The following is a 14,484-nucleotide window of genomic DNA, read 5'->3' as shown; positions in this document are numbered from 1 at the left end:
ATGGAAAAATAACCAATTTTATTGATTAAGTTTCATAAATCTAATAACTACGAATTTGGAACTCTGACAAACAATTCAATTAATAACTATAACAAAAAATACCATTTAGATAATTAGGTAAGTTGAAGTATATGGAGTTCTTGAAAGTGTAGAGGTTGGCAAATTTCACTATGCAACATTAATGAAAAAAACATTTGTGAAAGAAAAACATTTATTATGAATATAATAAAGTATAAAAATACAACTTACTGTGTTATTGTGTAATGACTAAATAAAGATATGTATATGAGTATGCGTGTGTCTGTGTGTGTTGGTGCCAAATTAGAGAGAGTTACTAGATGCATGCATGAAAGACTGAAGGTCATAACTAATATTAACTTTCAAATAACTTGTAACCACAATATCACATCAACACAAATTAAACTTATAAACATCACAAGGAATCGAATAAACAGTCATTGTTAAGCCTAGTATAATTATTAAGCCAAGTTGTGTTACCGTCCGTGGAAAGGTAAAAAGAAAGTGCTGTCTGAAGTTCTGTGAAGTCGTCTTGCTGGTTGTGTGTCTCCTGTCTTTGTGGTTCTGCTCTGCATACAGCTCCGTTGCAGTTCTTCATCAGGCCCTCGTGTGAAGGTTGGTAGAGCTTGGAATTGGAGGAGGCTTCCCTCGCTCGGTGAGAGGAAAGCTGCACCTCTTGCTCAGACAGAGAGGTGGGCTCCTCTCGAAGAGGTGAATGGAAAGAAAAGATGTGAGATGGAGAAGCCGGACTTCTCTCCTCAGAGTTACATGGAAAGAGAATGAAGAGGGGGAGACCTGGCCTTATATTGGCCCTGGTGACCTGCAGGTAATGGGGCCCAGAGTGACCAATAGAAGTTGAAACTTGTGTCCCTGGTCGTTTTTCACTCCTTTGTGAAGTTGATGCATCCTGGGAGACTGAGTTCTGGAGATTCTGGTTTTCACCAGAACAAAGGGACATGTGGCTGTAGGCTTTTGACTACACATGTAGGCCCGAGCTGTGGATCACAAATACATTGTGCCAACAAAAAAAAGCCAACACAATATCGTTAGTATCATGAAGAATATGTTTTAATGGGATTTACTTCAACGAGCTGCAATCCGCCCAAAGCATTGAGTATTTTCTGATTGAAAAGTTATCGAACAGTTGCATGAAGTCAGAGCAGCTGCAGCGACATCTCAGCACAACACATCAGTGTCATGTCGGTAACACACCAGAGTTTCTCAAGAAGAAACAGTCTGACTTCATAGTTTCACAAGAAACGATGTGAAAAGTCTCCAGAACATCAGCCACAGCACTGGAGGCTTCTCATGAAGCCAAAAGGCCTTTCACCACAGCTGAGGACCTGCTACTTCCAGCTGCTGCTGTACTGACCGAGACGATGCTGGACACAAACACAGCAGATCAGTTCTAAACTGGGTCTTTGTCAAATGACACTTTGCTGCAGAATAGAAACGATGGAACAGACATTGTTGATGAAGTTGTGTAAAAACTTGTTGAAGCATTTTCACTGCAGCTGGATGAATGGACAGACGTCAGTGGAAAGACACAGCTTATTGCTCTGGTGAGAAACATTGATACTGATGCTGTGTTGCACTTGAATGAAAACATATTTCAAAGGAGAAATATTGTTGAAAACAGTTTGAGAACCAGTGCTGTAGGTCACTGCATCACCTTTCCCACCATCTTCAACTGGGACCTGAGAAAGAAGAAGGAAACAGCATCTCGAGGTAAATTACAGACACAAGGAGTATTTTGTTTACTTTGACAATTTAAATGTCTGTTACAGACACTTTAAGGACAGAAATAAACAGGCTTTTGATTTCATTGTCCCACAGACTCTGTCCTCTCTCACTGTCTTCACTGCTGCTCCGTGGAGGAATCACCGGGACGAGTCTCTTCATGGCTGCTGGGATCAGCTGAGGGTCCAGTAGAAGAGGAGGGAGCTTCCACAGTGCTGAAGGTCACTACATCATCACCACCCTGGATCTGTAGGATATACAATCAATCAATCAATTAATCAATCATCTGTACAGCACCTTTCATCAGGTTAGTGTAGTTCAATGTGCTTCACAGAACAACACAAAAACACATGTGGATAAGGAAGTATGATACAAATTGGTTAATTATTAATTATTATTGGGGGTTCATATTACATCTTCCAGTTATTCTGCTCTGTCCACTGCTGCCATCTAGTGCTCATTTATTGAACAACCACTAACATGTCTGACTTCCACCAAAGAGTTGGTTTGTGCCTCTGACAGTTTCTTAGTTTTTCGGCAGGAGTAAAAAAAACTGGTGGAATCAGGAAACATGAGTCCAGAAAGAACTGAGTCAGTTTGGGGGCGGAGCCGGACAAAGGGGCGGATCCAGGAATTCCAAAATACAAGAAAGAAACTTCATAATAGAAACACTCCACAGATCAAGAGTCAGTTTCACAGAACTGTGTTCAGTCTAATTCTTCCTCTGGTGTCAGTTTGTCTCTCTGAGGATTACAGGGGAGTTGCTTTCCTCATTTCTTCCTATTTTCTGCTTCATTTTGACCTTTTTCTTTCAGATCATTGGGCTGAAACTTCAATGACTGTATGAAAGTAAGTTTCCCAGTGACTGAGCTGGTTGAGAACCAGTCGAGCGTCGTGCCGCAGAGCAGAGAGATGCACGGAGCAGCAAGAGGCCTGAGTCCTGAGCGTTAGTGTGGATATTTCTCTCTCTCTCTCTCTCTCTCTCCTGAGAGTTAGTGGGGGGGCCGAGGTGAACGCTGCAAACATCTGTCTCAATAAAACACACACAGGCTCAGAGATGTGGAACCTGCAGGACATCCCGTTTAATAAAAGCACTGAATATTGTTATGAATACTGATATCGACTGAGGGGGGGAAGGTTCATCTTGTTGCATGTAAATCAACATCATTTAAAAAGTCTCTCAACTCAAACCTGGAAGAATCAACCTGCAGTATCTACATCACAGCATGAAACACTAACATGTCTATAACAGCCGGCTCATCAAGCTAAACGTACGATATCTATATGAAGATAAACCATCTTATGATTATTATTATTACTTAAACACTGCAGCAGTAGCTTAACCTACAGCTCCCCCTTCTGGCACTCTGGGCAAAACGCTTTTTACAACACATTGGATCATAAACAATCATTCATATCATATCATCATACATTACATTTCCTTACATTTCATTTAGCTGAGGCTTTTATCCAAAGTGAAATACAATAAGAGCATCAACCATGAGGGTTCAAACCCAGAACAGGAAGAATCAAGAAAGAACAATGTTCTATCAAATAACACGTCACCATTGTAATGTATAATAATAACAGCTGGATCAGAAGAACATAAACAACAATAAAATATTCCCGGTTTTGGACAACAATCTTCACAGACTGTCGGGCCTTGGCAGTGGTTTAAACTAAATCAAAATTTCATCTGGGAATGTTCCCACCTTTGTTTCTTTTCTATCTGTTGAGAATCACATTATTACGAGTGACTTTGTTTTCACAGCAGAAAGTTGTAACAAATGATTCTTGATATAAAAATATCGAAGTCAAATGAAACTCTACTATTGTATGAATGTGACGTTGGCATAGAGGCTGCTGGGATCAGCTGAGGGTCCAGAAGAAGAGGAGGGAGCTTCCACAGTGCTGAAGGCCACTGCAACATCACCACCCTGGATCTGTAGGATATACAATCAATCAATCAATCAATCAATCAATCAGCCAATCAATCAATCAGTCATCTGTATAGCACCTTTCATCAGGTTAGTGTAGTTCAATGTGCTTCACAGAACGCAACAAATACAAATGTTGACGAGGAAGTATGATAAAAATGGATTAAAAAAAAGACACAACAGGATGTATAACACCACAGGTCAGGATGTAGCACGGTTACCATAGTGACAGAGAGACAACACAATGCGAATAATTATTGAAAAGTAAAATAACCTAATGCAGTGCTAACAAAACCATCTCAGCATAACAACATGTTTCAAAACACAAAGAAACATCCAGAACTTTAACTTTCATATTAAAACTTTAGAACTTATGATGACATCATTATTTCATGGTGTTATTACAAGATAAATAAAAACCTGGAGGAGGTATAAACTCTATAAGTGACATGTTAGTTTCATCTGTGAATGTTCTCACCTTGTTTCTTCTCCATCTTATGAGAATCACAACCAATATCACGATCGAGGCAAAACCCACAACCAGACGAATGTACCACCACCAGTCTGTGAACAGAATGACAAGAGCTTTAGTTTCCTGTTCAGTCCAACTTCCTGTATTTACACATGTTGTTAACATGAACTCCATCAACACGCAGCAGCACAGAGATGAATGAGAGGTGCAGTGAATATTCAGTACCTGTTGTCATAACTTTGTTTCCTGGAGCTGGTTCGTTCTTTCCTTCTTAAGAAAAAGAAATGTATTAACAAATGGAATTTATTGGATCAGGAGCAGTTCATCGTGTTCTGTGTTTTCTCACCTGATGACGGAGGGATGAAGGAAAACTTTTCCTCTTTGTAACCATCATTCACTTTACATGTTAATGAGCTATAGTTCTTCATCTTGAGAACAAAATGGGATTTTGAGAAGCTCACATTTGCCGAGCGGTAAGACTGTGATGTCTTCAGTTCAGTTGTGTTTTCAGTCCCATCCATATTCATAAACAGCCACTTCACTGTGATTCCATACCTTCTATATGTGGACACAGAGCAGCTCAACGTCACCTCATCACTTCTCTTCTGCTCAGTCACTGGTGATGATGGAGATATTGAGAGAGAAAGATAACATGAGTGAAACTATGTCCATCAGAATGATCAGAATGATCATAATGTTTTTATGAAGAGACTCTTTTACTCACCGTTGACAACAGAGAGATAAACCACATGATCTTTATCTGTTTGGTTTGTCAGGTCAAACTGTCTGCAGTCGTATCGACCAGCATCTTCATCTGTGACCTCCCTAATAACCAGAGAACAGTTTGTAGCAAGACACAGCCTGTCTGCATTATATTTGGAAATCCTAGATATGTCGAGCTTCCCTTTTACAAACAATTTTACTGGTGCAGTTCCCTCTGAATCAACGAAGAGCCAGTCAGTAGCTCCACAGTTCACATGATCATCTCTCATCTTGTCACAAGACAAAGTGACTTCAGCTCCAGCTGTGATGATGATGGAGGAATATTGGACAGCGAGCACTGTGGAGGAAATGAGAGAGATGTGATGATTCTGTTAGTTTGTTTGTTGTTCTTTCTCTCCCCCTCTCCTTTTCTGTTCTTCCTCTGCAGGGGGTATGGCTGGCTCCCTCGCTTCAGCTGACGAAGAAACAGTATATTTTTCTTCTCATTTCATCTAATCATCCTCACAATAAAAGCCTGGCCTGCTCTCCACTTCGTTGCCAGATTAGGCGTCTTGCCCAGTAGAGCACCCGCTATAGATTCTCCTGGCCCTCGTGTCTTTACCTGAAGTATTACAAACCTGAGTATTTTCCTCCATATGCCTTGACTTTCTGTAGCCTTGCCGCTCTGCTTCGTCCACGTTTCGTATTGGATATCCGAACCAGCCAGCACCCTGCCGCCCACTGCATCTTTTATTTCTTGCAAATAAACTCTCTTTTGTTCTGAACTGACAGTCAGTGCCTGCTTTGGGGTCCAACTGAACAACAAACCCTAACAGAATAATCTGGCCAAAATGGTCCCTGCAGATGCTGAGAAATTCAGACAGGCGCTGTCTTACCAAGGAACTCGTGTTGGGCAGAACGAGAAAGCTTTGCAAGAAGTTATGGAAGCACTCCACAACCTATCCTCCAACGTGGCACAGATCGGTGGCAGCATGGAACAGCTGACCACTCACCTAACCACGCTTGTGGCTCTTGTTCTCACTACAGCTCTGGCTCCGGTTCCAGTTCCAACACCTCCACCACCAGTTTCTCCGTCTACTCATCCCACACAACCTAGGGAACCCTTCATCCCCACGCCCACCAGGTATGGAGGACAGTTGGGTCATGTAGACAGTTCATCCACCATTCTAGTCTCGTGTTCGATCAGCTGCCGTTAACTTACTCCTCAGACAAGTTGCGGATTGCCTTCGTTATGAGTGTCTTGTCGGAGAAAGCCGCGGCTTGGGCTGTAGCCATCTCAAACAGTAATTCACCCATTTGCGTGTCTTTTTCATCATTTACAGAGGAATTCCTCAAAGTTTTTGACCATCCTCTGCGTAGTAAGGAGGCCAGTAGCCGGTTCCTTTCTTTGCGTCAAGGAGATAACTCCGTGGCGAAACACTCGATTGACTTCAGAATTCTCGCTACCGAGAGCGGGTGGGATGAGCGAGCGCTTCAAGGGTTTTTTCTCCGTGGACTAAGGGATGAGCTGAGGGATGAGTTAGTTGCTCGGGACGAGACCGCCTCCCTAGAAGAGTTCATTTCTTTAGCGATATGTTTAGATAATCGCCTCCATGAAAGGCGCAGGGAGAGATCAGGCAGGGATAAGCACAATCCTCCCTTGAATTGGACAATGAGTCTTCACCTTGGGGGGTCTGCGCCCTCTCCTCTTCCACCGTCCTCCTCCGGCATGATTCCCCCGCGGACAGCCTCTTCATCCCTCTGCGCCGAGGAACCCATGCAGCAAGGGAGGATGAGACTCACACCAACGAGCGTCAACGTCGTCAGTCCTGCAGACTCTGCATTTACTGTGGTCAGGATGGCCATCAGGTAACGCACTGCCAGTAGACTCCGTGGCAGATGACAATTTCATTGACTCTGACTTCACTACCCAGTCAAAGATTCCCTCTCAGCCCCTTCCTCAACCCAAGAGTCTGTTTGCCCATGATGGAAGGCTCCTGGCCCGTGTCACTCACCGCAATGTTCCCAATTCACATTAGCAACCACACTGTCTCCACCCAAGCCATTCCCCTCTGTTCCTTCTGATTAGCATCACCTCCAGGAGGTATTTAGTAAGGACTTTGCCTTATCTCTTCCACCTCACAGACCATATGACTGTGGCATTAATTTGCTCCCTGGCGCCCCCTATCCATCCAGTAAACTTGTCCAAACCTGAGAGAGATGCCATGGAAACCTATATCACTGACTCTCTGGCTACCGGACTCATTCGTCCCTCTTCCTCACCATTGTTAAAGTTAAAGTTACAGTTAAGTAGTTTTATTGTCAATTTCTTACATGTTCAGAACATACAAGGAATCGATACGACGTTTCCTACTCTCCCACAGTGAGACATAAAAAGTGCACAGGCACAACAGAAGACACAAGACATTTCCTAATACTAAGTAAACATACAGAATTTTTTAAGTACAGCAGCATAAGGTTCTCTAAAAGTGTAAACGTAGTGATTAAAGTGATAAAGTGCAAACAGTACAAGAGACAGTTTGTTGCAGAAGTAAATATACAGAATTTTTAAGTACAGCAGCATAAGGTTCTCTAAAAGTGTAAACGTAATGATTTAAGTGATAAATTGCAAACAGTACAAGAGACAGTTTGTTGCAGAAGTAAACACACAGAATTTTTTGTACAGCAGCATAAGGTTCTTTAAAAGTGTAAACGTAGTGATTTAAGTCATAAAGTGCAAACAGTACAAGAAGCACAAGAGACAGTTTGTTGCAGAGTCCTGAGTGTTTTTAGTTTTTTGGGGGGTGATTTCTGCCTCCAGTCAGACTAGAGGATATGGCTGGGGGGAGTGAGGGGAGACAATTTAGCTTCCTGACAGCTTGGTGTATGAAACTATTTCCGAGTCTGGTGGTGCGGCAACGGAGGCTCCTATACCTTCTTCCAGAGGGTAGGAGGCTGAACAGACCGTGTGCGGGGTGGCTGGTGTCACCCACGATCGAGGTGGCTTTCCGGGATGAGGCGGGTGGTGTAAGTGTCTTGCACGGAAGGGAGTGGGGCACCAATGATCTTACCAGCTGTGTTGACTATGCGTTGCAGTCTCTTCCTGCTGTGTGCAGTGCAGCTACTGCCCCACACAGTGATGCAGCTGGACAGGATGCTTTCAATGGTGCCCCGGTAGAATGTGTTCAGGATGGGTATGGGAGCTCTCGCTTTCTTGAGTTTGCAGAGGAAGTAGAGGCGTCGCTGGGCTTTCTTCACCAGTGATGCAGAGTTGGTGGCCCAGGAGAGGTCCTCGCTGATGTGCACCCCCAGGAATTTGGTGCTGCTCACTCGCTCCACAGCAGCATCATCGATGGTCAGTGGGGGGTGCTCAGTGAGGCTTTTCCTGAAGTCGACCACCATCTCCTTTGTCTTGCTGACATTCAGCAGGAGGTTGTGGTCTCTGCACCAGGTGGTCGAGAGGTTGACCTCCTTCCTGTAGTGGGCCTCATCGTTCTTGGTGATGAGACCCACCAGAGTTGTGTCGTCCGCAAACTTCACCATGTGATTTGTGCTGTAGGTTGATGTGCAGTCGTGAGTCAGCAGGGTGAAGAGCAGGGGACTGAGCACACATCCTTGTGGGGCCCCTGTGCTGAGTGTGATGCTGCTCGAGGTGTTGTTGCCGACCCGTACTGCTTGTGGCCTCTCACTGAGGAAGTACAGAATCCAATTGCGAAGGGAGGTGTTGAGCCCCAGCTGGTCCAGTTTACAGATGAGTTGTTGTGGGAAACGCTGAACTAAAGTCTATGAAAAGCATTCTCACATGTGAGTCTGCATTTTCCAGGTGGGTGAGGGCTGGGTGGAGAGCAGAGCAGATTGCATCCTCTGTGGAACGTTTAGCTCGATATGCGAACTGAAAGGGGTCCAGGGTGGGGGGGAGGATGGACTTGATGTGAGACATGACTAGCCGTTCAAAGCACTTCATAACGATGGGGGTCAGTGCCACAGGGCGATAGTCATTGAAGCAGGATGGAGCCGGTTTCTTTGGCACAGGTATTATGATGGAGGTCTTGAGATGTGATGGAACAGCAGCCTGACTCAGAGAAGTGTTGAAGATATCCGTGAAGATGTCTTTAAGCTCCTCTGCGCAGTCCCTCAGTACACGGCCTGGAATGTTGTCTGGGCCTGTTGCTTTCCTGGGGTTGATAGTGGAGAGTGCCCTCTTCACACTTTCGGCAGACAGGCACAGAACCTGGTCGTGGGGGGGGGGGGGGGGGGGTTTCTGTGGGCTTGTGTTGTTTGTTGCTTCGAACCGTGCAAAGAAGCTGTTGAGATCGTTAAGCAGAGAGATGTTGTTGTCGCAGGTCTGGGATGCAGGTTTGTAATCCGTGATGGTCTGGATGCCCTGCCACAGGCTGCGCGTGTCTCTGCTGTCTTTGAAGTGGCTGGTTATCTTTTTGGAGTAGTCCTGTTTTGCTCTTCCGATGCCACGGGACAGGCTGGCTCTCGCTGTTCTCAAGCCAATTCTATCCCCGGCTCTGAAGGCTTTGTCTCTGGCCCTCAGCAGCCGATGGACAGCTCCTGTCAGCCATGGCTTCTTGTTAGCCCGAGTGATGATGGACTTTGTGTGGGTCACATCATCTGTGCATTTGCGGATGTAGGAGAGAACAGTGTCTGTAAGCTCTTCATTGTCTATGTGGTTGTTGTATGTAGCTGCTTGCTTGAACATATCCCAGTCTGTTGTCGCAAGACAGTCCTGGAGAGCAAACCTTGATCCATCCGGCCACACTGTAATCTCTTTCCGGACCGGTCTTTCCACTTTCACTCTGGGCATATATGCTGGCATTAGCATGACAGTGATGTGGTCGGAAAGTCCGATGTGGGGGAGAGGGGAGGCCTTGTATGCTCCTTTGTGTGCGGTATAAACCAGGTCCAAGGTGTTTTTCTCCCTTGTTGGAAAATTAACATGCTGATGAAGTTTTGGTAAGGCGGTTTTAAGATCAGCATGATTCAAATCTCCAGCGATGATTATCAATCCATCTGGGTGTGCTGTCTGTTGTTCGCTGATAGCCTGATAAAGTTCACAAAGTGCCGCATCCCTGTCACTGCAGCTGGAGGTTGGAGGGATATATACCGCGATTATTAAAACCGCAGTGAACTCCCTCGGCAGATAGAAGGACGGCACTTATGATCATGAACTCCTCCAGTGGTGAACAGTGTCTGCATACTACCACAGCGTCCTGGCACCACGCATCACGTGTGTAAACACAAACTCCTCCACCACGTTGTTTACCTCCGTTGACGAGGGCTCTGTCCGCTCGATAGCATGTTAGCTGCCCCAGATGTACAGCGGAGTCGGGGATGTTATCATTAAGCCAGGTTTCAGTGAAAAAAAGCACACAGCAGTTACTCACTGTCCGATTCGCTGACCTCAGCAGTCGTATATGATCCATTTTATTGTCCAAGGATCGCACGTTAGCCATGATGATGGATGGTATGGCTGGGCGAGTCGGGCTAGCCGCTAGCCTAGCTCGGATACCTCCGCGCTTGCCCTCTTCTGCTTCCTCGCACACCGTTTCCGACGTCTCTTTATCGGGGCTGTGGTTGCAGTCGGGTCCGGTGTAGTCACAGGCTGGCGGAGTAATCCGAGCTCCTTGATGGTTGTCTCTGTTGTTGTATCCAACCCGTTGTTAATCTTGCTCTTGCAGATGTCTAACAGAGCCTGTTGACTGTACTTATAATCCGACGCAGACAGACGAGACGAACACGGAAAACGTCCGAACAACCACTTATTAAATAAACAAAACACCGCTTTGTTGGGAGCGCGAGTGGTCGCTGCGTCAAGATGCTAGCCCCCACCATCAAGATAGCCCCCGCCATCTTGGTGGCCCTAAATGCAACGCCTATCATTTAGGGAGAATTATGGACGGGGATGAGTGGAAGATGGGGTTTAACACTCCCCTGGGACACTTTGAGTATATGGTCATGTCTTTTGGCCTCACTTATGCTCCTGCAGTGTTTCAGACTCTTATTAACAATGTTTTACGGGATATGTTCAATAGATTTGTTTTTGTATATCTTCTCGTAACATCCAGGAACGCGTGCAACATGTGAAAATTGTGTTGAAGAGACTACTTGAAAACAAACTGTATGTGAAAGCTGAGAAACGTTATTTTCATGTGTCTTCTGTTAGTTTTTTTGGGGTTTATTGTGGAGAAATCAAGGCCGACCCTGCCAAAGTTAAGGCAGCGGCCGAATTGGCCCACTCCTACATCAAGGAAGCAACTTCAGTGGGTTCTCGGGTTTGCCAATTTCTACCGTAGGTTTATACGGGACTATAGCAGAGTTGCCACATCTCTTACCAAGCTGACATCTATTAAAGTTCCTTTTGGGTGGTCGCCGGCCGCCGAGGGTGCGTTCTCCAAGCTAAAGTTTTTGTTTTCCTCTGCTTCTGTGTTAATACATTCTTACCCTTTTGCTCAGTTCGTAGTGGAGGTGGATGCCTCTGACTCCGGGGTGGGGGCGGTTCTCTCTCAGCGAACCACTTCCGACCTGAAGCAGCATCCATGTGCCTTCTTCTCCCGATAGCTCTCCCCTGCAGAGAGAAATTATGAAGTGTGTCGTTCTGGCTCTGAAGGAATGGAGGCACTGGCTGAAGGCTCCACTCACCCTTTTATAGTTTGGTCGGATCATAAGAACCTTTCGTACCTTTGCACTGCTGGCAGGCTTAACTACCGACCGGGTTCAAGGAACATAAAGCCAGATGCCCTGTCTCGTCAGTTTGCCCCTCCTGGGGAGGACTCGTTGGGGAGCACCATACTGCCATCTGTGGTGGGAGCAGCTGGGTGGGAGATTGAGGGAGTGGTCCAGGGGGCCCAAAGGGATCAGTCAGTCCCTCAAGGATGTCCAACCAACCGTCAGTTTGTTCCTTCGTCGCCAGATCTCCAGTCCTCCAGTGGGGACACTCATCAAGGATTTCCGGTCATCCTGCTTTTTGCCGAACCCTGGCTCTACTGCAGCAACGCTTCTGGTGGCCCTCCATGGCTCCTGATACCAAGGAGTTTGTAGCCGCCTGTTCTGTCTGCGCCGGAAGTAATCGCGATGGAGTCGTCACTGGCCTGCCTCCTTCGGAAGGTAATACGGATATCCTGACCATAGTCAACCGTTTTTCGAAGGCGGCACATTTCATCCCCGTATCAAAGTTGCCTTCCGCCCTCGAGACTGCCAACCTACTTGCCCGGCATGTGTTCTGGAATACATGGCATTCCTGTGGACATTGTTTCGGACAGGGGCCCGCAGTTCTCCGCCAGGACATTGAAGGCTTTTTGTCCTGGCTTTTTGTCTGGTTACCAGCCGCAGATCAACGGCCAGACAGAACGGGCCAATCAGGATCTGGGGGTGGTACTACGCTGTGTAACATCTCGGCAGGGCCGGCCTTTCCTACAGGTGACATAGGCGGTTGCCAAGGGCGCCACTCAGAGGGGGGCACCAAAAACTGCGCCGAGCAAAAGAAATCAGGAGTGAACCTTGCCTAGAGCACGAAATGTGCTAGGGCCAGTCCTGCATCTCGGCAGCCGGCTTCCTGGTCCACCCACCTCCCCTGGGTAGAATATGCCCACAACTCCCTGGTCTGCTCCGCCACAGGAATGTCCCTGTTCATGGCCGCTACTGGATTTCAACCTCCATTCTTCCAAGCCCAGGAGACAGACGTGGCAGGTCCCTCCATTCAGGGGGGTCTGGTGCGAGGCCCGGGAAGCTCTCACCCGCACCACTGCTAGCAGCCAGCGAGTAACCGATCATTATCGCACCCCAGCTCTGGATTACCAGCCAGGCCAAAGGGTCTGGTTATCTTCTCGTGATCTACCACTCCAGACTAAGCCCCGGAAGTTGACCCCCAGGTACATTGGCCCTTATGAGATTGATCGTGTCATTAACCCATGTGTTGTGAAGCTTAATCTACCCCTCTTGTTAAATGTCCACCCTGCTTTCCATGTTTCACTCCTCAAGCCATTGTCCTCTAGCCCTCTAAGACCTCCATCTGAGCCCCATTTCATCTAATCATCCTCACTATAAAAGCCTGGTCTGCTCTCCGCTACGCTGCCAGATTAAGCGTCTTGTCCGGTAGAGCACGCTCTATAGATTCTCTCGGCCCTCGTGTCTTTACCAGAAGTATTACTAACCTGTATATTTTCCGCCATATGCCTTGACTTTCTGTAGCCTTGCCGCTCTGCTTCGTTCTCATTTCGCCTTGGAAATCCGAACCAGCCAGCACCCTGCCGCCCACTGCATCTGTTATTTTGTGCAAATAAACTCTCTTTTGTTCTACACTTACAGTCAGTGTCTGCTTTGGGGTTCAACTGAACAACAAACCCTAACAAGAGAGACAGCAACAATTAAACTAAACCAAGAAAATGACTCATATTTTCTTAGACTTCTGAAGGTGAGGATTGTTTTAGACATAAGTCTGTAAATTAAGACCAAATGGAGCATGACTGACAAGATAAACCTGAGAAACAGTTTTCTCCCTGCATTTGAATGCCTCAGCAATCCACTCATGAGGTCACTCTGACACTTGATCACTGAAATCTAATCTGTTAAGTTTTCATTCGAGGAGACAACTGGTCAGAATTTGAAGAAATTCTGACTTGGGATGTGTGAGAGGCCAAAAACCTGAAACCTTGACCTTTAACCTCCAAATCTAAATAGAGTGAGTTAATGAGACCATTGATGGTAAACTGGAAAGCTTTCTCTCGATAACATGTTCAAGAGGGAAAGAGGGTTATGTGAGGTCACAGCGACCTTGACCCTGGACGACCAAAGTCTCATCAGTTCATCTTTGTGTTAAACTGAATGTTTGTCCCACATTTGAAGGAATTCCCCTCAAAGTGTTCCTGAGGGTCGTTGGCCCAGAGGCATAAAGATGCAACTACATGTTGCAGCAGACTGGTCTTCATCAGGGGACAAAGAAGAAGTAAAGCAAAGGAAGAACGAGACTGAAGAAGTGACATCATCAGCTCATTATCACAGGAGACGGAGCAGGTGAATCAAACTAGAGCAAATAATCACAATTAGACAAAGAGCAACGCACAGCAGATTAAAATATGAGGAATGATCCAGTACACAAGTATACACAAGTACAATATCAGAGTACTTATAACTATCAGTCCCCTGAATGAGCCAGACTTGTGCCACAACACATCAGTGAAACTCTTCACTTTTAAAAGCAAACACAAACAATCTGGTGTTATTCTTATTGTTCACCCTGGTAAAGTTGTGTAAGTGTATTTATTCTCACCTGTAAATGGAATCAGCACCAGTAGCAGATGTAAAGACATTTTAATCCGTTTGATTTCATCCATTCTTCTTCTTTCTCTTCTCTGATTCTCGGTTCTTAGTAAAAGTGCAATGTGGTGTTTACTTCCTGTGGATCACTTCCCCTCAGTGACATGTCTCCTCTGTCGTCATGTGCTAGTTGCATGTAGAGAAAATATCCATCAGCACCGACTTTCCCCCGTTGACCAGAGACTGTGTGAATATCTGACGATGAACTAATGAGCAGCAGCGACTTTTAGATTCAGAGACTTGTCACTCGTTCACATGAGAGATGCAAACATCAGGAGATTCAGTCCAAACAAA

General features: G+C 45.9%; 1 protein-coding gene across 4 annotated transcripts; it reads right to left on the bottom strand.

The window, feature by feature from the left end:
* Window positions 1–276: 276 nt before the first annotated feature.
* Window positions 277–14,355, bottom strand: LOC133973632 (uncharacterized). Of its 4 annotated transcripts, XR_009924588.1 has the most exons (9): window positions 14,144–14,355; window positions 11,320–11,443; window positions 4,892–5,227; window positions 4,514–4,783; window positions 4,393–4,437; window positions 4,174–4,259; window positions 3,589–3,701; window positions 1,872–2,005; window positions 277–1,715 (listed from the first exon to the last, which is right to left on the bottom strand). XR_009924588.1 is itself a non-coding variant. In XM_062411603.1 (7 exons), exons 2-7 carry the CDS (start codon window positions 11,414–11,416, stop codon window positions 3,588–3,590), a joined length of 948 nt encoding a protein of 315 aa, XP_062267587.1. In that variant the 5' UTR covers window positions 11,417–11,443; window positions 14,144–14,355; the 3' UTR covers window positions 2,817–3,587. The 4 variants fall into 4 exon arrangements, 3 of the variants coding, with proteins under 3 accessions (XP_062267587.1, XP_062267589.1, XP_062267590.1); XM_062411603.1 differs by lacking the exons at window positions 277–1,715; window positions 1,872–2,005 and having other exon boundaries at window positions 2,817–3,701; XM_062411605.1 differs by lacking the exons at window positions 277–1,715; window positions 1,872–2,005 and having other exon boundaries at window positions 2,817–3,701; window positions 4,393–4,434.
* Window positions 14,356–14,484: the final 129 nt, after the last annotated feature.

The sequence above is a fragment of the Platichthys flesus genome, chromosome 18, assembly GCF_949316205.1.
Source record: "Platichthys flesus chromosome 18, fPlaFle2.1, whole genome shotgun sequence".
NCBI classification, from domain to species: Eukaryota; Metazoa; Chordata; class Actinopteri; order Pleuronectiformes; family Pleuronectidae; genus Platichthys; species Platichthys flesus.
This window is presented reverse-complemented; position numbering and strand designations above follow the sequence as displayed.